At 43.1% G+C, this 26,500-nt stretch overlaps 1 protein-coding gene across 1 annotated transcript; it reads left to right on the forward strand.

Moving 5' to 3' along the window:
* Nucleotides 1-2,187: 2,187 nt before the first annotated feature.
* Nucleotides 2,188-23,745, forward strand: LOC139554312 (SAM pointed domain-containing Ets transcription factor-like). The gene is made up of 6 exons (XM_071367074.1): nucleotides 2,188-2,604; nucleotides 14,970-15,435; nucleotides 17,254-17,451; nucleotides 19,133-19,180; nucleotides 19,390-19,524; nucleotides 19,688-23,745. Exons 2-6 carry the CDS (start codon nucleotides 14,982-14,984, stop codon nucleotides 19,864-19,866), a joined length of 1,014 nt encoding a protein of 337 aa, XP_071223175.1. The 5' UTR covers nucleotides 2,188-2,604; nucleotides 14,970-14,981; the 3' UTR covers nucleotides 19,867-23,745.
* Nucleotides 23,746-26,500: the final 2,755 nt, after the last annotated feature.

Here is a 26,500-nt window from a genome sequence, read left to right on the forward strand (position 1 = left end):
GGGCTAGGGTCAGTTTGTTATATCTGGAGTATTTCTCCTGTCTTATCCGGTGCCCTGTGTGAATTTAAGTATGCTCTCTCTAATTCTTTCTTTCTTTCTCTCTCTAAGAGGACCTGAGCCCTAGGACCATGCCTCAGGACTTCCTGGCCTGATGACTCCTTGCTGTCCCCAGTCCACCTGGCCGTGCAGCTGCGCCAGTTTCAACTGTTCTGCCTGCGGCTATGGAACCCTGACCTGTTCACCGGACGTGCTACCTGTCCCAGACCTGCTGTTTTCAACTCTCTATAGACAGCAGGAGCGGTAGAGATACTCTGAATGATCGGCTATGAAAAGCCAACTGACATTTACTCCTGAAGTGCTGACCTGTTGCACCCTCGACAACTACTGTGATTATTATTATTTGACCCTGTTGGTCATCTATGAACATTTGAACATCTTGTCCATTATCTGTTATAATCTCCACCCGGCACAGCCAGAAGAGGACTGGCCACCCCTCATAGCCTGGTTCCTCTCTAGGTATCTTCCTAGGATCTGGCCTTTCTAGGGAGTTTTTCCTAGCCAACGTGCTTCTACACCTGCATTGCTTGCTGTTTGGGGTTTTAGGCTGGGTTTCTGTACAGCACTTTGAGATATCAGCTGATGTAAGAAGGGCTTTATAAATATATTTGATTTGATTTGATTTAGTGATGAAATCAGAGACCTGGCAGTGTGGGGTCAGGACAACAACCTCTCCCTCAATGTGAGCAAGACAAAAGAGCTGATCGTGGACTACAGGAAAAGTAGAGGCAAGCACTCCCCGATTCACATCGATGAGGCTGTATTAGAGCGGGTTGAGAGCTTCAAGTTCCTTGGTGTCCACATCACTAACAAACCATCATGGTCCAAACACAACAAGACAGTCGTGAAGAGGGTACCTAGTGGTTAGAGTGTTGTGCCAGTAACCGAAAGGTTGCTACATCGAATACCCTAGCTGACAAGGTAAAAATATGTCCTTCTGCCCCTGAACAAGGCAGTTAACCCACTATTCCTAGGCTGTCATTGTAAATAAGAATTTGTTCTTAACTGACTTGCCTAGTTAAATAAATATTTTTAAAAAGAGGGCATGACAATGTCTATTACCCCTCTCAGGAGACTGAAAAGATTTGGCATGGGTTCTCAGATCTCAAAAAGTTCTACAGCTTCACCATTGAGAGCATCCTGACTGGTTGCATCACCACATGGTATAGCAACTGCTCGGCAAGGCGCTACAGAGGGTAATGCGTACGGCCCAGTACGTCACTGGGGCCAAGCTTCCTGCCACACCTCTATACCAGGCGGTGTCAGAGGAAGGACCTAAAAATTGTCAAGGACTCCAGCCACCCTTGTCATAGACTGCTCTCTCTGCTACCACATGGCAAGCGGTACCGGAGCACCATGTCTAGGTCCAAAGGCTCCTTAACAGCTTTTACCCCTAAGTCATAAAACTACTAAACGGTACCACTACCCCCTGTATATAGCCTCGTTGTTGTTATTTTACTGTGGTACTTATTTTAGCAAATATTTTCTTACTTTTAAAATAATTCTGCATTGTTTGTTAATGGCTTGTTAGTAAGCATTTCATGGTAAGGTCTACTGCTGTAGTATTCAGCACGTGACAAATAAAATGTTATTTGATTTAACAGTTGTTAAGGTGCTGCCTAACTACATTCAAGTAAAGAAGACAACTAGATTTTTTCAATGTCAAAATAACTGTCTTTTCAAGTACAATTTACAAAGCAACCTACTGTCTATTTCCCAATGATTTTTCAGTTTACCTTTGCAGAATCTACCAGATTAAATGAGAAGTTGTCATGGACACTCAGACCCCCATTTACTTTGAACTAAGATCAGACGCTGTTGTACTAACAGCGTTGAGAAATGACTGTGTTCTGAAGGGGCTTAGGCATTATTTTGGGAGGAGTGGGCTGGGGTCAGCTCACACACACGCACGCACGCACGCACGCACGCACGCACGCACGCACGCACGCACGCACGCACGCACACACACACACACACACACACACACACACACACACACACACACACACACACACACACACACACACACACACACACACACACACACACACTGTGTGCATAGGTAAACAAGGCTGCCCTAGTATAAATATGACCTGCAGCCAATGGAACTGAAATTCCTTCACACGCTCTTGCTCTCCCACTGTCACACCCACAGTAGGTATAGTGTCACCAATAGCGTAAGTTAGCCTTGGTGTGCTTTTAGGCTGCACCTTTCAAGTCTTGTGAGCGATCTAGTAGAGTCTAGGAGACAGCCTCAGCCCTCAGGTCCCAATGCAGACGATTCTTCATCAGTCTTCTGGGTGACATAGAGGCCTGCCTGCCTGCCCTACCTGGTACCTGCTTGCCTTCCTGCCTGGTGCATCTCCTGGCCCATCAGAAAACACCAGACACCTGCAGGCTAACAGAAGAGGAGTCTGGGCTAACTGGACCAGACGTCATCATCACCACTAGTCTGCATTACATCTGTTGCTGGCCTGTCCTGTCTACACTCAGCAATAGTCTCATCCTTGCCAGAGACCACCCAGAGACCAGCACACCTTGGCCCAGGTAAGGAGTTGGACAGGTAGTCGGCATTCACTTTCTGTGGGGTCTGTGTGTAAGAAAAAAAAGAGAAACAGAACTGGCTCCAGGGTGTGTTCTTATGGCTGATTTATCATGTGCTGTTCACTCTGTGTTGGTCTTATTGTATGTTTTCAGAAAGAAAGTGCCTTCAGAAAGTATTCACACTCCTTTACTTTTTTCCACATTTGTTGTGTTACAGCCTGAATTTAAAATGGATTAAAAAAATAGTTTTATTTTGTCACTCGTCTAAATACAATACCCCCATAATGTCAAAGTGGAATTATGGAAAAAAAAGAAAGAAAATGAAAAGCGAAAATGTCTTGAGTCAATAAGTCTTCAATCCATTTGTTATGGCAAGCCTAAATAAATTCAGTAGTAAAAAAATTCTGAACAAGTCACTTAATAAGATACATGAGACTCACTCTGTGTGAAATAGTAGTGTTTAACATGATTTTGAATGACTACCTCATCTCTGTACCCCACACATACAATTGTCTGTAAGTGATGTTCAAACACAGATTCAACCACAAAAACCAGGGAGATTTTCCAATTTACGGCACCTATTGGTTATTGGGTCAAATTAAATAAAGCAGACATTAAATATCCCTTTGAGCATGGTGAAGTTATTAATTGCACTTTTGATGGTGTATCAATACACCCAGTCACTACAAAGATACAGGCATACTTCACATTTTCTTTGTCACATGCGCCGAATACAACCTGACCGTGAAAGTCTTACTTATATAACCAACAATGGAGTTTTAAGAAAACTAAATGTGAAGAAAAATATTTACTAAATAAACTAAAGTAAAAAATAAAAGAGCAACAATAAAATAATAACGAGGCTATGTACAGGGAGTACCGGTACCGAGTCAATGTGCGGGGGTACAGGTTAGTCGAGGTAATATGTACATGTAGGTAAGGGTAAAGTGACTATGCATAGATAACAGATAATAAACAGTCAGTAGCAGCGTAAAAAAATGCAAATAGTCCGGGTAGCCATTTGATTAGCTGTTCAGCAATCTTACGGCTTGGGGGTAGAAGCTTTTAAGAAGCCTTTTGGACCTAGAGTTGGCACTCCGGTACCGCTTGCCGTGCAGTAGCAGAGAGAACAGTCTATGACTAGGGTGGCTGGAGTCTTAGGCAATTTTTAGGGCCGTCCTCTGACACCGCCTGGTAAAGAGGTCCTGGATGGCAGGAAGTTTTGCCCTAGTGATGTACTGGGCCGTACGCACTACCCTCTGTAGTGCCTTGGGGTCGGAGGCTGAACAGTTGCCATACCAGGCTGTGATGCAACCAGTCAGGATGCTCTCAATGGTGCAGCTGTAAAACATTTTGAGGATCTGAGGACCCATGCCAAATCTTTTCAGTCTCATGAGGGGGAATAGGCGTTGTTGTGCCCTCTTCACAACTTTCTTGGTGTGTTTGCACCATGATAGTTTGTTGGTGATGTGGACACCAAGGAAGCTCTCAACCTGCTCCACTACAGCCCCGTTGATGAGAATGGGGCCATGCCCTCATTTTCCTGTAGTACACGATCATCTCCTTTATCTTGATCACCTTGAGGGAGAGGTTGTTGTCCTGGCACCACACTTCAAGGTGTCTGACCTATAGGCTGTCCCACTGTTGTTGGTGATCAGGCCTACCACTGTTGTGTCGTAGGAAAACTTAATGATGGTGTTGGAGTCGTGCTTGACCATGCAGTCATGGGTGAATGGGGAGTACAGGAGGGGACAGAGCACGCACCCCAAAGGGGCCCCCAAGTTGAGGATCAGCGTAGCAGATGTGTTGTTGTCTACCTTTACTACCTGGGGGCGGCCCGTCAGGAAGTCCAGGATCCAGTTGCAGAGGGAGGTGTTTAGTCCCAGGGTCCTTAGCTTAGTGATGAGCTTTGAGGGCACTATGGAGTCGAACACTGAGCTGTAGTCAATGAACAGCATTCTCACATAGGTGTTTCTTTTGTCCAGGTGGGAAAGGGCAGTGTGGAGTGCAATAGAGATTACATCATCTGTGAATCTGTTGGGGCGGTATGCAAATTGGAGTGGGTCTAGGGTTTCTGGGATAATGGTGTTGTTGTGAGCCATGACCAGCCTTTCAAAACATAAGGAAGGAAACTGCTCAGGGATTTCACCATGAGGCCATAACAGTTACAGAGTTGAATGGCTGTGATTGGACAAAACTGAGGATGGATTAACAACATTGTAGTTACTCCACAATACTAACCTAATTGACAGAGTGAAAAGAAGGAAGCCTGTACAGAATGAAAACTATTCTGTAATACTGCAAAAAATGTTGCGAAGCAATTAACATTTTGTCCTGAATACAAAGTGTTATGTTTGGGCCAAATCCAATGCAACACATTACTGAGTACCACTATCCATATTTTCAAGCATTTTCGAGCACAGGCAAAATCTTAGAGGAACTCTTGGTTCAGTCTGCTTTCCAACAGACACTGGGAGATGAATTCACCTTTCAGCAGGACAATAACCTAAAACACAAGGCCAAAAACACTGGAGTTGCTTACCAAAACGACATTGAATGTTCCTGAGTGGCCAGGTTTGACTTAAATCTACTTTAAAATCTATGGCAGACCTGAAAATGGTTGTCTAGCAATGATCAACAACCAATTTGACAGAGCTTTAAGAATTTTGAGAAGAATAATGGGCAAATTTCAGCCTTTGAAAGCTCTTATACACTTACCCAGAAAGACTCACAGCTGTAATCGCTGCCAAAGGTGCTTCTAAAAAGTATTGTGAAAAAAATCTTAAATAATGTTTTCACTTTGTTATTACGGGTTATTGTGTGTAGAATTTATTTTGAAGTCAGGCTGTAGCACAACAAAATGTGGAATCAAGTCAAGGGGTATGAACACTTTATGAAGGCACTGTGTCTTATGGGGTAAAGGTCTATGGGGTTATGTTTTATGAAGAGAGATCAAGCACCATTAGGGAAGCTACTCCGAAAATATAGTTTGCCATGCTACCAATTACTTCACACTGGAAGAAGTTAAGCTACACTAAAACTACCCTTAAGAAACTACCCTCAAAAATATAAACTCAACATGTAAAGTGTCTGTCCCATGTTTCATGAGCTGAAATAAAAGATCCCAGAAATGTTCCATACTGTACGCACAGAAAGCATATTCTCAAAAATGTTGTGAACAAATGTGTTTACATCCCTGTTAGTGAGCATTTCTCCTTTGCCAAGATAATCCATCCACCTGACAGGTGTGCCTTATCAAGAAGCTGTTTAAACACCATGATCATTAAACAGGTGCACCTTGTGCTGGGGACAATAAAAGGCCACTCTAAAATGTGCAGTTTTGTCACACAACACAATGCCACAGATGTCTAAAGTTTTGAGGGAAAGTGCAATTGTCATGCTGACTGCAGGAATGTCCACCAGAGCTGTTGCCAGATAATTGAATGTTAATTTCTCTACCATAATCCGCCTCCAAGTCGTTTTAGAGAATTTGGCAGTATGTCCAACCAACCTCACAACCGCAGACCACATGTAACCACACCAGTCCAGGACCTCCACATCCGGCTTCTTTACCTGCGGGATCGTCTGAGACTAGCCACCCGGACAGCTGTTGGAACTGTGGGTTTGCAAAAACCGTCTCAGGAAAGCTGATCTGCGTGCTTGTCGTCCTCACCAGGGTCTTGACCTGACTGCAGTTCGGCGTCGTAATCCACTTCAGTGGGCAAATGCTCACCTTTGATGGCCACTGGCATGCTGGAGACTTGTGCTCTTCACAGATGAATCCCGGTTTCAACTGTACCGGGCAGATAGCAGACAGTGTGTACGGCGTCGTGTGGACAAGCGGTTCGCTGATGTCAACGTTGTGAACAGAGTGCACCATGGTGGCGGGGAGTTATGGTATGGGCAGGCATAAGCTACGGACAACGAACACAATTGCATTTTATCGATGACCATTTGAATGAACGGAGAAGCCGTGACGAGATCCTGAGGCCCATTGTCGTGCCATTCACCCGCCGCCATCACCTCATGTTTCAGCATGATAATGCATGGCCACATGTCGCAAGGATCTATACACAATTCCTGGAAGCTGAAAATGCCCCAGTTCTTCCATGGCCTGCATACTCACCAGACATGTCACCCATTGAGTACGTTTGGGATCCTTTGGATTGACGTGTACAACAGTGTGTTCCAGTTCCTGCCAATATCCAGCATCTTTGCACAGCCATTGAAGAGGAGTGGGACAACATTCCACAGGCCACAATCAACAGCCTGATCAACTATATGAGAAGGAGATGTGTCGCGCTGCATGAGGCAAATGGTGGTCACACCAGATACTGACTGGTTTTCAATTCCATGTCCCTACCTTTAAAAAAAAATTGCTATCTGTGACCAACAGATGCGTATCTGGGGCCTAATGAATTTATTTCAATTGACTGATTTCTTTATATGAACTGTAACTCAGTAAAATCTTTGAAATTATTGCATATTGCGTTTGTATTTTTGTTCAGTGTAGGTCACTGCATCCAAAATACTTATTATATGTAAATCTGACTACAAATTGCAAGAACAGATCACTTTGGGTCATATGTTAACAGAAAGTGTAATTTAGTGTATTAAACACAAAAACAATGTTTCAAGTGAGAATTAGGCAGGTCTGATGCCAAAACTAAAGGAAATTATTATTACTTCACCCACATTTTATTTTTAGTGTGGTGTGTAGTTCCAGTAGTTAGCTAAAAAAATAAAATAATGATAATAATAGTTCCAGTAGTTAGCTGCAGCGCTATGTGGTAAAAAACGTATCAAGTACTGACAAACACCACCAAGATTTTAATTTAGTTAAACTACCACCAAGCTACAGCAAAATGTTGTTAAATGACTAGTTTAACTAAATGTAGCTCACTATGACCCAACACTGTCAGACACATACAGTTTGTAGCTCTTATGCTGATAAAGATGTAAATATTCTAATTTCCTGAGTCATACCAAACAATTGTGGTATTTTCGTTTATTGTATTTTATTCAACATTAAGATACTACAGAATCTGTGCTATTGCATCCATCTGTGTATTTTGGATGTTTGTCAATCAATATAATAATCACCATTCAATCACAAATGTGGCCACAAACCGATTTATCTGCCATAATATGCAAAGTATCTTTCCAATAAGAGATACTGGAGGATCCCAACAGTAATAAAAATGAGTCCAGAAAAGTACAGGCACCTGATGGATTTAGGTTGTACAGAAAAGTACAGGCACCTGATGGATTTAGGTTGTACAGAAAAGTACAGGCACCTGATGGATTTAGGTTGTACAGAAAAGTACAGGCACCTGATGGATTTAGGTTGTACAGAAAAGTACAGGCACCTGATGGATTTAGGTTGTACAGAAAAGTACAGGCACCTGATGGATTTAGGTTGTACAGAAAAGTAGCTGTTTTGGTTTGTCTGCTACCCAACTCATAACACCATAGCACATGAATATGTCTCAAAATAAATAACAAAGTGCATTTCGCCCACAACCTTTTCAGAGATAGAAAAGATAAAGGGTGCAGGTGCTCAATAGCTCTCCACACTCAAAACATCCAATTCAGGGTAATAAATCAGCACTCAAATATTTTCAAAATATAAAAAAAGGTAACTGTAGCCACCCCTCTCTGAAGATCCTGGCCTGATGCCATTGCAGGTGGAAATTGCCCTGTCACAAGAATAGCAAAATAGCGTGACACAGAAAGAAACCATTCGCTCTAGTTCATACCAATCCCTTCTAAGCAAGGAAATAAAAACCAACATCCCTCATTCAGATCCAGTCATGTAGATTCAACCACTATTGTTCATTGATTGATTTATACCAGAGGGCATTGTTACCCTGGAAATGGTAAGGGGATACTGGGCTTCCATAACATGCAGTCACCTGCAGTAGGGATATGTCACAATTAATATATTAGAGGTACTGTACATGGTGATGAAATGCTTCTTGATTCTTGCTTACCTTTCTGGGGTCTTTCCAGGTGTCCATAAAGAAAGAGGGGAATAACTCAAGAGACTTCCTTGGAAAGTCAATAGGAAATATGTCCAGAAATGTGTCCCAGGGACATGCTTTCTCATGCTTCACATGCAAATATACAGTATATGTGAATGCTCCTGGGTGATACAGTCATCATGGTTGATTCAAATTAATTAGACAGTGAGTCAAGAAGTTTTTTTCAGCTTTTACTGTTTTCTGCAATTACAGTTTGTTTCTGTGTTATTGGTCATCCCCAAAATATTTATGTCCACAAAAACAATTCTAGACTGATTAATATTATTTTTAATTTTCTATTTTTCTTCACCCTTATTTGACCAGGTAGGCTAGTTGAGAACAATTACAAATTCTTATTTACAACTGCGACCTGGCCAAGATAAAGCAAAGCACACATACAACAACACAGAGTTACACATGGAATAAACAAACATACAGTCAATAATACAGTAGAAAAAGTCTATATACAGTGTGTGCAGGTAATCAAATGGCTACCCGGACTATTTGCATTGTTTGCCCCCCCAACCCCTCTTTTTACGATGCTACTCTCTGTTTATCATATATGCATAGTCACTTTAACTATACATTCATGTACATACTACTTCAATTGGGCCGACCAACCAGTGCTCCCACACATTGGCTAACCGGACTATCTGCATTGTGTACCACCCACTACCCGCCAACCCCTCTTTTACGCTACTGCTGCTCTCTGTTCATCATATATACATAGTCACTTTAACCATATCTACATGTGCATACTACCTCAATCAGCCTGACTAACCGGTGTCTGTATGTAGCCTCGCTACTTTTATAGCCTCGCTACTGTATATAGCCTGTCTTTTTACTGTTGTTTTATTTCTTTACCTACCTATTGTTCACCTAATACATTTTTGCACTATTGGCTAGAGCCTGTAAGTAAGCATTTCACTGTTGTATTCGGTGCACGTGACAAATAAACTTTGATTTGATTTGATTTGCAAATTAGGTAGGATAAGGGAGGTAAAGGCAGTAAATAGGCCATGGTGGAGAAGTAATTACAATATAGCAATTAAACACTGGAATGGTTGATGTGCAGAAGATGAATGTGCAAGTAGAGATACTGGGGTGCAAAGGAGCAAGATAAATAAATAAATACAGTATGGGGATGAGGTAGTTGGATGGGCTATTTACAGATGGGTGCAGTGATCTGTGAGCTGCTCTGACAGCTGGTGCTTAAAGCTAGTGAGGGAGATATGAGTCTCCAGCTTCAGTGATTTTTGCAGTTCCTTCCAGTCATTGGCAGCAGAGAACTGGAAGGAAAGGCGGCCAAAGTAAGAATTGGCTTTGGGGGTGACCAGTGAGATATACCTGCTGGAGCGCGTGCTATGGGTGGGTGCTGCTATGGTGACCAGTGAGCTGAGATAAGGCGGGGCTTTACCTAGCAGGGTCTTGTAGATGACCTGGAGCCAGTGGGTTTGGCGACGAGTATGAAGTGAGGGCCAGCCAACGAGAGCGTACAGGTCGCAGTGGTGGGTAGTATATGGGGCTTTGGTGACAAAACGGTTGGCATTGTGATAGACTGCATCCAATTTGTTGAGTAGAGTGTTGGAGGCTATTTTGTAAATGACATCGCCAAAGTCGAGGATCGGTAGGAGGGTCAATTTTATGAGGGTATGTTTGGCAGCATGAGTGAAAGATGCTTTGTTGCAAAATAGGAAGCCGATTCTAGATTTAATTTTGGATTGGAGATGCTTAATGTGAGTCTTGAAGGAGAGTTTACAGTCTAACCAGACACCTAGGTATTTGTAGTTGTCCACATATTCTAAGTCAGAACCGTTCAGAGCAGTGATGCTGGACTGGCGGGCAGGTGCTGGCAGCGATCGGTTGAATAGCATGCATTTCGTTTTACTTGCATTTAAGAGCAGTTGGAGTCCACGGAAGGAGAGTTATATGGCATTGAAGCCCGTCTGGAGGTTAGTTAACACAGTATCCAAAGAAGGGCCAGAGGTATACAGATATTTTACTCATTCCAAGACTTCCCCGTTTGAAGTTTAATAGTGTGAGATGTATGCCCTCAGTTGGGAAGAGAGCTAGGGGACAGAACATGTTTGTGTCATTGTTAGAAAGATTTCAATTGTTACTGAATGACTGATCTAAATAATGACACAATGATCTATTGTGAACTCTCACCACGAATATTTAAAATGAGTCCCATTCATTGTACTTTTCTCTGCACACATATTGTCATTTTTTTAATGTGTTTTCAATATCTCTTCATTATTGACACAAGCTTCTTGGGTCTTTACTTTTTGAATAGACCTCATATAAAACACCTGGTGTTAAAGATTTCCTCTGACCTCAATTGGAGTTCCTGGTTAAATAAAGGTTAAATAAAAACATTATGACAGGGTGTAAGGAGAGTCAAATGGCTGTATTAGGTTATATTTCTCTCAGCAAAGACTATTTCCTGGGAACAGCAGACTTTGCTGGGTATATGTAGCTTCCCAGCATTCTCTTGTTGGGGTAGGAGCCTGCCGTAGAGCGCAATCATTTTCTTCTTTTCTTTAGTCTCGGAACTGTTCTTTCATTCGTTGGTTCCAAGTTTCCCATGAGAAACAATGACAACGAATCCCTGAGGCTCCAGATCTCTCTTTAAACCGTACACATTTACACACACAGCAAACATGCCTGACTATATATACTTCTTTAACCCCAAAATCAAACAAGGGAGCTCTTTGGAGGAGCACAGGGAGAGGACTTAACAAGGGAAATGTGGTGACTGTTGCATTTCCCTATATCTAGTACTTATGACAACTTTTGTCTCAAAGAGTCATTTTAAACCAGATTCAACAGTCTTGTAAAAGACCAAGCAGTCAGGGTATTTGACTCCTGTTCCTGAGAAAGTCACTAGTCACTAGCATCCTAATATTGAAATGGAAAAACCTTTGGATATACAGTACTTAATGTTAAACATATTATTTATATTAAAGAAAGTTTTGCCTTAATGAGCTTCTCATAGGGATAGGACCCAAAACAATAAGTGTTTCTTAACCTGACCACCCATCCTACATACTACATGTCTCCATAGAGGACCTGTCATAGTAAAGCTGGTTAGGAACCACAGAGACTCTAGCTGAACATCAAGCTGAGATGCAGAGTAAGCCAAGAAAGAAAAGAAAGAGGAATGAATTTAGTTACCAGGGAGGATGGCTGCCTTCACATCTATAGTCCCTCTGACTGTGTGTCTAAGGCCTGCCCTGGATGGTTACCAGGGAGGATGGCTGCCTTCACGGATATAGTCCCTCTGACTGTGTGTCTAAGGCCTGCCCTGGATGGTTACCAGGGAGGATGGCTGCCTTCACGGATATAGTCCCTCTGACTGTATGTCTAAGGCCTATTCTGGATGGTTACCAGGGAGGATGGCTGCCTTCACATCTATAGTCCCTCTGACTGTGTGTCTAAGGCCTATTCTGGATGGTTACCAGGGAGGATGGCTGCCTTCACATCTATAGTCCCTCTGACTGTATGTCTAAGGCCTATTCTGGATGGTTACCAGGGAGGATGGCTGCCTTCACATCTATAGTCCCTCTGACTGTGTGTCTAAGGCCTATTCTGGATGGTTACCAGGGAGGATGGCTGCCTTCACATCTATAGTCCCTCTGACTGTGTGTCTGACCTGGCCAGCAAATGGAGCAGAGCCTAATTCTCCTGAAATGAATATCACCATCTTGACCAAACTCATTTAGAGATCAGGCAGGCCCTTAATCCTTCCCCTGGGGAGCATGTTTGCGCCTCTTTCTCCCGTCCCCTCTCCTTTTGGAAAAAGCTAACATGGCTACATTTGCCAGACTAATGGGCTTAGCGCAAGCTGTTACAGAGGAGAGTGGACACACAGCAGGCTGGCCGGTACACTGCCTGGCGCTTTTTAATCTGACTCCTGATGAAGGGAAAACACAGTGGGTTATCCCTAGACCCTTAGCGGGACATTGGGAGATAAAAGGAGGAATGGGGGAGGGGGTAGACTGGGGGTTGGAGACACAGAGAATAGAGAAATAGAGAGAGATAGAAGAGAGAGTAGAACTATTTTGGGGAGGATAACTTCATTTCCTTTAGGGTGATTACAGCCCTGAGACTGATACAGAGCTGTTGTAGGTCTGTCAAGTGTATTCCTGCAGGGATCATTTGAGTAATGCTAAATAAGCCTTTTTCCCACCCCAGGGAATATTCTATGACAACAGTTTCTTCGTTTCTTTGATAAACAACAATATAACAAGTGGAAAAATTGATAAACTTCAATCAATTTTCCTTATTGATGGCTTCGGTGGCTGTTGCTGGGTGTGGCACGGTAGTGTTATAGCTGTTTTATTAATACCTTGGCTAACAGTCTCTTTGGACAAACAAAGCATGTCACTCTTTGAGCATGTGCTATGTGAGAGCAGGCATCCTTTAACACAACTACTGATAACCCTGTCTGTATGACACCTCTGCTCCTTCCGTTCTACAACCTGTGGCAGCAGGTAGCCAGGTACACTTAACCATAAGTGAGGTCATCCTGTGATTACACTGGCATCCTCTGATGTTGACTTAGGATGGAACTTTAACACCAGTAGAAATGCACCTGTGAAGAAAATGTTCTAAAGGCAAGGGGGCATTTTTCCTGTTCAGGTCACGTGTTGAGAAATACCTCTGGGACATTTTACATGAGGCAGGGCAAACTACTGAAACCAACATGTACGTAAACGGAGTGAATTGACACAAGAAATACAAATTCCTCCAAATTCTTCTGAAACTTTTCCTGAGCAGACAACACCAGCCCATCGTCACGCCATATTTGAGTTGTCTTCTCCTCCACATCATCTTTCTTTCATTAAAAACTCCAGCTGACAGTGGAGTCAAAGGACTGCGGGAATGGCACCTTGAAAGGCAAAGGCAGGCAGTCATACCGCTTTAGGCCTCAATACAAGTCACCTACCCCAAAGTCACAACCCATTCTAGGCCAATGACCCACAAGTAAGAGACTCAGTCAAATCCGTTTTGCACCATGCCTGTCCTGCTGGTGCTGTGCACTGTGCAGTGAATATCTTCAGGGTCATTTCACCAGTCATTTCTTCACTTGGCTCCAGACACACTTAAAGAGCCCCAGCAAACACTCTCTCACCTCAGTTTCTGCTCTGGTCTGTGTGCTCTGGAGTCACACCCGGCACCGCAGTCCATCTGGAGGACTCACACCCACAATCCCCTGGAGGACTCACACCCACAATCCCCTGGAGGACTCACACCCACAATCCCCTGGAGGACTCACACCCACAATCCCCTGGAGGACTCACACCCACAATCCCCTGGAGGACTCACACCCACAATCCCCTGGAGGACTCACACCCACAATCCCCTGGAGGACTCACACCCACAATCCCCTGGAGGACTCACACCCACAATCCCCTGGAGGACTAACACCCACAATCCCCTGGAGGACTCACACCCACAATCCCCTGGAGGACTCACACCCACAACCCCCTGGAGGACTAACACCCACAATCCCCTGGAGGACTCACACCCACAATCCCCTGGAGGACTAACACCCACAATCCCCTGGAGGACTCACACCCACAATCCCCTGGAGGACTCACACCCACAATCCCCTGGAGGACTAACACCCACAATCCCCTGGAGGACTCACACCTAAAATCCCGTGGAGGACTCACACCCACAATCCCCTGGAGGACTAACACCCGCAGTCCCTCTGATGGATTTCTTACAGTTTTGAAACTGTTGCATGTTTAGCAGCCGGAGCTTTGGGCACGGATAGTTTTTTGAAGGTACTGTGATTTTGATTTACTGCAGGAATAACACCTACTGCATAAAATGATATGTTCATAATACTTTGTTTTGGAATGTCAATAATTTAAATAATTCCAAAACGTTTTTACAATTTGGCTATCAGGAAGCTCGTTTAGGTCACTGGCAACATCTTCTTTACAGAGTTTTCAGTGAAAGAGTCTTTTACGTTTTCCTGTCCGACATTGAACTGATTTGAATATGAAATAAGAGAGCTAGTGCATGCTATTGCTCATTCCCACTTCAATAAAGAAACACTTGTTTACATTGGGTCAACAAGTAGGCTATGTGAAAGTGTCAGAGAATTATCCACATAGCACTCAGCTGAAATGGTGTTGCAGGATCAAACACCATTTGATGACAAACTGTTGTTTTTCATTATTTCATCATCTAAACTTTATGAATGTGGCCAATGCATTCTATCTCCACACCTACAGTATATAAACATATCAAATAGAAAATACTGATGTACTACTTTGACCTTTGACCTGTAAATCTTCATGACTATTGTAAACTACATTTCCATTCCAGGAGGCAGCAGCCATGTCGAGTCTGGGGGAGAGTCTATCATCAGAGGGCAGCAGCCCATCGTTACCGCCCCGCCTAGGTCTGCCCGAGAGCAACATGGGACACAGGGCCGGGGCTGCCTGGGAGATGGAGAACACCAAGCCCTGCATGGAGGCTCTGGAGCATTGCGGCTTTCCAGGCCTCTACCTGTCCTGCTTCGACATGCTCTTTACCGAGGACGCCGCCTGGCTGGTGAAGGTGTCCGAGGCCTCCCCGGGTCTGGCCTGCGCCATGCCTGTCCCTGTACCCAGGATGGCGCACGGGGAGGAGCCAGAGCAGTGCCCCGTCATCGACAGCCAGGCCCTGGGGCTCTCCCCGGGGCTAGAGGGCCAGGAGGAGGAGCGCTCCCTGGAACAAGTCCAGAGCATGGTGGTCGGAGAGGTTCTGAAGGACATCGAGACGGCCTGCAAGCTGCTCAACATCACCCCAGGTAGGTACTGGTACTGTAGTAAGCTGCCACTCTCATTCTAGAATTATTATTATTAGAGTTTATGGATATTTCTGTTTGAAGCTATGTTCTGTGGTGGATACTCATTCCATGTCCAATGTACAATTAATTGATGGTTGTTACATCAGCATTCTGTGCATTTCATATTTGATGTGGGCTACAAACCATAGTCCATGCACTTTCTCCTAATTGTTATTCTATGGCTGCCATCGCTGCATGATCCTGTCTCCTTTTCAAGAGCATTAAAAGAAGGTCGACTGACTGAAAGCTCAGGCATAATTAAAGAAATCAAATGAAAAATCGAATCAAATTGTATTTGTCACATGCGCCAAATACAACAGGGGTAGACCTTACCGTGAAATGCTTACTTGCAAGCCCTTAACCAACAATGCAGTTCAAGAAATAGAGTTAAGAAAATATTTACTAAATAAACTAAAGTAAAAAAATAATTACATGAAAAGTAACACAAGAAAATAACAATAACAAGGCATAAGAGACAGTAGCAGCAACATTATGTACAAAATAAGTTACAAACAAAGTGAAAAAACAAACAAAATAGCATAGAATGTGCATCTGACTGGAAGTGTGCAGAGACTTTTTCCAGTTTCTCCAGTTTTGCCTTTTGCCTCCAGCACCTTCACTAACCAGCTGTGGGTGTGCGGTAGATTCTGCTTTTTATCTAATAGCATTAAGAACACCATGGCTGATCATTCTAGCGTATTCATGCATTACTGTCCAGGTATTGACAAAGGTATTGATATATTGATTCAGAGCAGACACGTCTCCCTGAGACAAAAGATACTCCTGCTGCTAGATGGTAATGGCTGGATGACAGCTCGATGAAGAATGATATCTCTCTGACGCAAGTCATGTTTGTCTGCTCCAGGATCTATATAATCCCAACCTTTGCATGCGTTTAACAAATACCCAACAGGACTTAATGGGAATGACGTTGTTGCTCGCCTGCCAACAGCCGTGTACACAGTATTTGGGTTAGGTCTGTTCAACTGGCAAAGCAAACAGCAGGTTGAAGGAATACAGTACTGTATGTGTACTGTAAGATGTCTTCAGTCAGTCACACCCTGACATCTCAGAGCCCCTCATCCTGCTGCTGCTGTTGTTGTATCGAAAATGTGGTGTCATGGTGCGTTTCAACTGATGAAAACGATTGTAGAGTACACAACAGAACAGTACCGTACCTTATGCAAACCACCATTCTCCCCAGCTCATGCCTGTGATTAGAGTTTACCCAGAGTGAACCTCACAGAGAAAATACTAGTCAAATAAACAGCTTGAGATGAAGACAGTGATAGGCCTCTGACCGACAGCATTTGTGTCTCTATATGTCTGCATCCATACATAGATACATATAGGGAGGGATCTATTCAGGGCAGTTAAAGAGGGTTACCAAAACAACCATGAACACAGTAGAGACGCTAGATGTGTGTGTGGTCCCTATACTACAGTGTTACTTGATCTTTGATCTCACACACACACACACACACACACACACACACACACACACACACACACACACACACACACACACACACACACACACACACACACACACACACACACACACACACACACACACACACACACACACACACACACACACACATTTTTTTTTACCCTGAAAAGATCCTTCCCTATTGAAGGTCAACAGACATGCAGTTGACAGTTATCGTAAATGTTACTGCTAGTTAATAGTACTGCTAGCTAATAGTTTATATAGATGTATAGGGGACTAACCAAAAAAAAAAGTTTATTTTTTATTTTTTTATCTGTTATCCCCAGACCCCATGGAGTGGAACTCGGGGAACGTTCAGAAGTGGTTGCTGTGGACAGAGCATCTGTACAGACTGCCTCAGGCTGGAAAGACCTTCCAGGAGCAGACTGGGAAAGACCTGTGTGCCATGAGTGAAGAGGACTTCAGGCAGAGGGTCCCTCAGTGTGGAGACACTCTGCACGCCCACCTGGACATCTGGAAGTCAGGTGTGTTATAATAACTGTATGACTGGTGTGGACAGTCAGGTATGCTATAATACACTGGACACAAATACAAACGCAACATGTAAAGTGTTGGTCCCATATTTCATGAGCTGAAATAATCTATACCAAAAAGCATTGTGCACCAATGTGTTTACATCCATGTTAGTGAGCATTTCTCCTTTGCCAAGATAACCCATCAACCTGACCGGTGTGGCATATCAAGAAGCTGATTCAACAGCATGATCATTACACAGGTGCACCTTGTGCTGGGGAAAATAGTAGAACACTCTAAAATGTGCAGTTTTGTCACACAACACAATGCCAAAATTTCTGCACAAACTGTCAGAAACCATCTCAGGGAAGCTTACCTGTGTACTCGTCGTCCTCACCAGGGTCTTGACCTGACTGCAGTTCGGCGTTGCAACCGACTTCAATGGGAAAATGCTCACCTTCGATGGCCGCTTGCACGCTGGAGAACTGTGCTCCTCACGGATGAATCCCGTTTTGAACTGTACCAGGCAGATTGCAGACGTTGTGTATGGTGTTGTGTGGGAAAGCAGTTTGCTGTCAACATTGCGAATAGAGTGCTTCATGGTGGTGGTGGGGTTATGATATGGCATATGGCTGCCCATTGTATCAATGTTAATTTGAATGCACAGAGATACTGTTACGAGATCCTGAGGACATTTGTCATGCCTTTCATCCACTCCCATCATCTCATGTTTCAACATGATAATGCACAGCCCCATGTCGCAAGGATCTGTACGCAATTCCTGAAAGCTGAAAATGTTCCAGTTCCTCCACGGCCTGCATACCCACCAGACATGTCACCCATTGAGCACGTTTGGATGCTCTGAATCGACGTGTACGACAGCGTGTTCTAATTTACGCCAATATCCAGCCACTTCGCACAGCCATTGAAGAGGAGTGGGACAACATTCCACAGGCCACAATCAACAGCCTTATCAACTCTATGCGAAGGAGATGTGTAGCACTGCATAACGCAAATGGTGTGGTTTTCTGATCCACACCCCTATTTTTTAAAGGGTATCTGTGACCAATAGATGCATATCTGTATTCCCAGTCCATAGAATAGGGCCTAATGAATTCATTTTGATTTACCTATTTCCTTACATGAACTGTAACTCAGTAAAATCTTTGACATTGTTCCATGTTGCGTTTATATTTTTCCTCAGTGTAGCTGTATCACTGGTGTAGACAGTCAGCTGTGTTATAATACTGTACCTGTATCACTGGTGTAGACAGTCAGCTGTGTTATAATACTGTAGCTGTATGACTGTCATAGACATTCAGCTGTGTTATAATACTGTAGCTGTATGACTGGCGTAGACATTCAGCTGTGTTATAATACTGTAGCTGTATGACTAGCGTAGACAGTCAGCTGTGTTATAATACTGTAGCTGTATGACTGGCGTAGACAGTCAGCTGTGTTATAATACTGTAGCTGTATGACTAGCGTAGACAGTCAGCTGTGTTATAATACTGTAGCTGTATGACTAGCGTAGACAGTCAGCTGTGTTATAATACTGTAGCTGTATGACTAGCGTAGACAGTCTGCACATACTGTACTACTGTTTTCTATAGTGAAGCTTGTATTATTCTGTTCAAACAATACAACAATTAATCTCTCTCTTTTTATATCCCCTTCTTTCTCTCCCCGCAGCTGCCTGGATGAAAGAGAGGTGTTCAGTTGGAGACAGCAAAATCACAGGTAGGTTTGGCCTCTTCTCTAGTAGCTTTGTTAGGACAGAAAGTGACATGAATCTCGTTTCTCCAGGACCAGAGTGTTGTTGGCCCTTGGGAAGGAGTAGTGACAGTTGTGTTCATAGCTCCTAGGTAGAAGAGCAGAGGGTCATGTAAAGTGCAGTCTTGTTAGCAAATATGTGTCTGTGCGTGCTCATCCCTCCCCCCTCTGTGCAGGCGGAGAAGAGCTGTGGTTGGAGGCAGACTCGTCGTGCTCAGGCCAGCCCATCCACCTGTGGCAGTTCCTCAGAGAGCTGCTCCTCAAGCCCCACAACTACAGACGCTGCATCCGCTGGCTCAACAAGGAGAAAGGTGAGCCAGGCAGGCTGTGTGACCGCCAAGAACTGGGATGGGATAAGTTCAGAAGTATTTTCAACTCTGCATTAATCCATCCTCTTCTCTCTTCTAATTTTTATTATCATTTTCTAATTTCTAATTCTAATTCCATATCTAATCCCACTCTGCTGTCTGCCAGGTATTTTCAAAATCGAGGACTCTGCTCAGGTGGCGAGACTCTGGGGACGGAGGAAGAACCGTCCAGCGATGAACTATGACAAGCTGAGCCGCTCCATACGGCAGTACTACAAGAAGGGCATCATCCGCAAGCCTGACGTCTCCCAGAGACTGGTCTACCAGTTTGTCCACCCAGTATAAGGGGAAGGAGGAGGACAAAGGCCTACAAAGAAAGGGCCACACGATCACACCTTGGTCTTGAACATTACACAACTGAGCTGAAAAGGGGTACAACAAATGCACTGGCCAACCCCTGTCAGTACACATACCCTTTGCCAGTACTGAAGTGTCAGCTGCCAAAGCTGGCAAATTAAGATTTTATTTTTTTAACGCAGAGAAGAAATTTGAGACAAACATTTTAAGTGATCTTTCTCTGGACTGCCCCCCCACCCCTGCCATTTGAACTGCCTTTTTAATTTGCATGATCTGCCTGTCCTTGTTTTCCTATTGTGTCATTTAACCAATAATCAGTATCTTAAAACAACACTGTAGAATGAAGAACAGTTTGTTGTTTGTTCATTTATCAGATCTGGTCCCCGTCCTTAGTCTGGGAATGTATTTAGGAGTTTTGCTTCAGTAGCGTTCAGTTCTGGCAGTTATCCAGAGGAGCAAACAGCTCCCTCTTTTTTTATTAAATCACATGGCACACTTCGGAATTCTCCCGAAAGGCATTTACAATAGAGAATTAGAGCAGTTCACTGAACCTGAATGGGAGTGCATCAACAACTCCCTGACAATGAACTGAAACAGCCACCACAGTCATCCGACCCTCTCCTATATGCACGCTCCATTAACCCACAGTGGCAAGAAAAAGTATGTGAACCCTTTGGAATTACCTGGATTTCTGAATAAATTGGTCATAAAATTAGACAAACATAGTCTGCTTAAACTAATAACACAAACAAGTATACGTTTTCATGTCTTTATTGAACACAACATGTACACATTCACAGTGTAGGGTGTAAAAAGTATGTGAACCCTTGCATTTAATAATTGGTTGAACCTCCTTTGGCAGCAATAAACTCAACCAAACATTTTCTGTAGTTGCGGATCAGACCTGCACAACGGTCAGGAGGAATTTTGGACCATTCCTCTTAACAATACTGTTTCAATTTTCTTAAGATATCTGGTGTGAACCGTTCGAGGTCATGCCACAGCATTTTAAATCGGGATGAGGTCAGGACTCTGACTGGGCCACTCCAGAAGGTGTATTTTCTTCTGTTGAAACCATTCTGTTGTTGATTTACTTCTGTGCTTTGGGTCGTTGTCCTGTTGCATCACCCAGCTTCTGTTGAGCTTCAATTGGCGGACAGATAGCATTACATCCTCCTGCAAAATGTCTTGATAAACTTGGGAATTCATTTTTCCATCGATGATAGCAAGCTGTCCAAGCCCTGAAGCTGCAACGCAGCCCCAAACCATGATGCTCCCTCCACCATACTTTACAGCTGGGATGAGACCTAGATGTTGGTGTGCTGTGCCTTTTTTTCTCCACAGTGTTGTGTGTTCCTTCCAAACTTTAGTTTAATCTGTCCACAGAATATTTTGCCAATAGTGCTGTGGAACATCCAGGTGCACTTTAGTAAACTTCAGACGTGCAGCAATGTTTTTTTTGGACAGAAGTGGCTTCTTCCCTGGTGTCTTCCCATGAACAACATTCTTGTTTTGTGTTTTACGTATCGTAGACTCGTCAACGGAGATGTTAGCATGTTCCAGAGATTTCTGTAAGTCTTTAGCTGACACTCTAGGATTCTTCTTAACCGCATTGAGCATTCTGCACTGTGTTCTGCAGTCATCTTTGCAGGACGGCCACAGCTAGGGAGAGTAGCAACAGTGCTGAACTTTCTACATTTATAGACAATTTGTCTTACTGTGGACGGATGAACATCAAAGCTTTTAGAGATACTTTTGTAACCCTTTCCAGCTAAATGCAAGTCAACAATTCTTAATCTTAGGTCTTCTGAGATATCATTTGTTCGAGGAATGGTTCACATCAGGCAATGCTTCTTGTGAATAGCAAACTCAAATTTCGTGAGTGTTTTTATAGGGCAAGGCAGCTCTAACCAACATCTCCAATCTTGTCTCATTGATTGGACTCCAGGTTAGCTGACTCCTGACTCCAATTAGCTTTAGGAAAAGTCATTAGCCTAGGGGTTCACATACTTATTCTAACCTACACTGGGATTTTTAAAATGATGTATTCAATATAGACAAGAAAAATACAATAATGTGTGTGTTATTAGTTTAAGCACACTGTGTTAATCTATTGTTGTGACTAAGATGAAGATCAGATCAAATTTTCCGACTAATTTATGCAGAAATCCAGGTAATTGTAACAAGTTTTAATGACTCCAACCTAAGTGTATGTAAACGTCCGACTTCAACTGTGTATATATATATATACAGTTGAAGTCGGACGTTTACATGTTTTTCAACCACCACAACTTTCTTGTTAACAAACTATTGTTTTGGCAAGTCGTTTAGGACATCTACTTTGTGCATGACAAGTAATTTTTCCAACAATTGTTTACACACAGATTATTTCACTGTATCACAATTCCAGTGGGTCAGAAGTTTGCATACACTAAGTTGACTGTGCCTTTACACAGCTTGGAAAATTCCAGAAAATGATGTCATGGCTTTAGAAGATTCTGATAGGCTAATTGACATCATTTGAGTCCATTTGAGGTGTACCTGTGGATGTATTTCAAGGCCTACCTTCAAACTCAGTGCCTCTTTGCTTGATTTCATGGGAAAATCAAAAGAAATCAGCCAAGACCTCAGAAAAAAATTGTAGACCTCCATAAGTCTGGTTCATCCTTGGGAGCAATTTCCAAACACCTGAAGGTACCATGTTAATCTGTACAAACAATAGTAGGCAAGTATAAACACCATGGGACCATGCAGCCGTCATACCGCTCAGGAAGGAGAAGCTTTCTGTCTCCTAGAGATGAATGTACTTTGGTGCGAAAAGTGCAAATCAATCCCAGAACAACAGCAAATGACCTTGTAAAGATGCTGGAGGAAACAGGTACAAAGTATCTATATCCACAGTAAAATGAGTCCTATATCGACATAACCTGAAAGGCCGCTCAGCAAGGAAGAAGCCACTGCTTGCAACTGCACATGGGGACAAAGAGCATACTTTTTGGAGAGATGTCCTCTGGTCTGATGAAACAAAAACAGAACTGTTTGCCAATAATGACCATTGTTATGTTTGAAGGAAAAAGAGGGAGGCTTGCAAGCCGAAGAACTCCATCCCAACCGTCCCAAGCACGGGGGTGGCAGCATCATGTTGTGGGGGTGCTTTGCTGCAGGAGGGACTGGTGCACTTCACAAAATACATCATGAGGAAGGAAATTTATTTGGCTATATTGAAGAAACATCTCAAGACATCAGTCAGGAAGTTAAATCTTGGTCGCAAATGGGTCTTCCAAATGGACAATGACCCCAAGCATACTTCCAAATGTGTGGCAAAATGGCTTAAGGACAACAAAGTCAAGGTATTGGAGTGGACATCAAAGCCCTGACCTAGATCCTAATGAAAATGTGTGGGCAGAACTGAAAAAGCATGTGCGAGCAAGGAGGCCTAGAAACCTGACACAGTTACACCAGCTCTGTCAGGAGGAATGGGCCAAAATTCACCCAACTTATTGTGGGAAGCTTGTGGAAGGCTACCCAAAATGTTTGACCCAAGTTTTAAAAAATTAGGCAATGCTACCAAATACAAATTGAGTGTATGTAAACTTCTGACCCACTGGGAATGTGATGAAAGAAATAAAAGATTCTCTGCTATTATTCTAACATTTCACATTCTTAGATAAAGTGGTGATCCTAACTGAACTAAGACAGGGAATTTTTACTAGGATTAATTGTCAGGAATTGTGAAAAACTTTGTTTAAATGTATTTGGCTAAGGCGTATGTAAACTTCCGACTTCAACTGTATATATATTTTATTATTATATATTTTTTAAATGGCTGTATATAATGAAAATCGAGGTGAGTGCGATGGAAATGCATTTGGCGGTTCGTCTGTTTCTGTTCTGTGGGTGGCACTGTGTGCTCTTTTCGAAGGATGGGTCCCGGTCTCTCCAGTGCTATGGGATCCGGGGGGGTCGGGGGTGGTCTGCCGGGCATTGGGATGACAACCCAACTCGGGATGAGGAGGGCTTTTAGCGGGTGGAATAGTGGGGACCAATTGGAGGTTTACTTAGTATCAATGCAAATATCATGGTACAGCTATATAGTCACTCAATCATCATATAACTTTTTAATGGTACGTTTACAGACATATTTTGATAAATAGAATTTAAATTAATTATTATGGTCTCATTATGGTGATGAAATAAGTATAGCCAGTTATAGTTGTAATGGCTTAGCAGATAATAAGAAAAGTCGATCAGTATTTACCTGGCTAAAAGAGAAGGAATATAATATCTATTGTTTACAGGAAACTCTTTCAACAATTTTAGATGAAGTTGTGTAAAAAGGACTGGGGGGGCGAAATGTATTTCTCACATGGGCAAAGAAATTCAAAAGGTGTGATGATATTAATTAACAGTAATTTTGATCCAGATGTGCAAATTGTCCAAACAGATCATCAAGGTAAATGAATTATTTTAAATATGTTAGTGGACTATAAACAGATATGGCTTACTAACCTATAAGGTCCAAATAATGATGATCCAAGCTTCTTTGAAAATATATATAAGAATTTATCAACTCCACAAGCAACACTAGACTCTATTATTATGGTGGGGGATTTTAATACAGTTTTAAATACCTCTATGGACCATAAAGGAAAGCACACTGCAAACTATCACCCTCAGGCACTTAAGGAAATCATGAATGTCATGGATATATTGGAATTAGTGGATATATGGAGGCTTAAATACCCTGACCTAGTGAGATATACATGGAGGCTTAATCATGCTAGTCATCTTGATTACTTTCTTATGTCATTCTCTCTGGCACCAAAAGTTTAAAAAGTGTTGATAAGGGACAGAATGCGGTCGGATCATCACACAATTGGCATATATATTACTCTTACAGAATTTCCATGTGGGTGAGGATATTGGAAATGTAATCAAAGCCTACTGGATGATTAGATTAGAGTAGGACATAATTTATAACTGACTTTCTGACATAAAATAAGGGGATCTGCTGTACCTATGTTATGGGACACTTTTAAATGTGCCTTTGGAGGCCATGCAATTCAGTACTCATCTATAAAACAAAAGCAATTTAGATCAAAATAGTCCATATTAACAAAGGGAATTGAAGGACTAACAGTACAGTTAGATAGCAATACAAACTGTACCATAGAGGCACAGAATAAGTTAGAGGAAAACAAAAATAAATGGAGGAACTTATTCAAGAAAGATCCAGTTTATTATAAAATAAAGCACTGGGTGGAATATGGGGAAAAATGCACCAAATTATTTTTCAATCTTCAACATAGAAATGTTACCAATTTTTTTTATTGAAACTTGTTACAAATGATGGAGTCACGCATGATTCACCGAATGTAATTTTGAAGAGGAAGTAAAGTACTTAAAGAATATGTTTTCGTTTCAGTCTCCTCCATCTCCACTAACCGAAGCTAATTGTATGGATTTTTTCCCTATTAATAATGTAAAATTAACATCTGTACAGAAAGACTCATGTGAAGGCCAAATTACAGAGGAGGAACTTCTTGGTGCAATTAAAGCCTTTAAGGCTGGGACAACTCCAGGGCTGGATGGCATACCGGTGGAAGTATACCAAACTTTTTTTGATTACTCAGAGGACCATTATTAGCATGTTTTAACCACTCCTATATAAATAGTAGATTATAGGACACGCAACAAGACGGTCTGATTTCATTATTGCTGAAACATGATCCAATGGTATGTATATAGATCCAGTCCATAAAAAAAATAAAAAAGAGCTCCAAAAAAGTGTGTCTCAAAACAAACAATACCTCACAGTGATGGGGTGCAAGGAACTGAACTAAGTAGTGTGGGATGATGACATGCAGGTGTGTGAACAGGTGATTAGAATTCCGGTGATTGGGATCTGGAGAGTGAGCTGGAAAGTGGGCTGCGTTCCGGGGATCTAAGTGTTTGGGAGTGTGAGTTGGACGCAGACGTTACAGTACCCCGCCTTCACGGGCGGCTCTTGACAGCCTAGGAAGCTGAGCAGGGGGACTCCCCTGGGGGCGTGGAGCTGGGCGATCAGGATGGTTACCGTGGAAAGCCAGGTTCCTGGCTGGGTTGAGGATGTCCTGAGTGAGAACCCAGGACCGTTCTTCGGGTCCATACCCCTCCCAATCCACCATGTAGTGGATGCGACCACCCAGGTGCTTGGAGTCAAGGAGGGCTTGGATGGAATAAGCCGGTGCAGCGATGACGTCAAATTGGGGGGGGGGGGGCGCCGAGGTGCGCCGCCCGAGGATAGAGAGGGCTGTACCTCACGGGCTTGAGGAGGGACACATGGAAGGATGAGGAGATCCGGTAATCGCGGGGCAACTGGATACGGTAGGTAACAGGATTGATGCAGTGTGTTATTTTGAAGGGACCAATGAACTGGGGACTGAACTTTTTGCAGGGGTCACGGAGCCGAATGTCCCGGGTAGAGAGCCACACACGTTGCCCAGGGTGGAAGAGTGGAGTAGGTCGGCGACACCGGTCAGCGAACCGTTTCTGGGAGAGGGTCGCTTGATGGAGGTGCCAATGTGCGGTCTCCCAAACCTGCTCGCTCCGTCGAAACCACTCATCGACGGCAGGCACAGTT

This window comes from Salvelinus alpinus, chromosome 2 (assembly GCF_045679555.1).
Source record: "Salvelinus alpinus chromosome 2, SLU_Salpinus.1, whole genome shotgun sequence".
In the NCBI taxonomy this organism is placed as follows: Eukaryota; Metazoa; Chordata; class Actinopteri; order Salmoniformes; family Salmonidae; genus Salvelinus; species Salvelinus alpinus.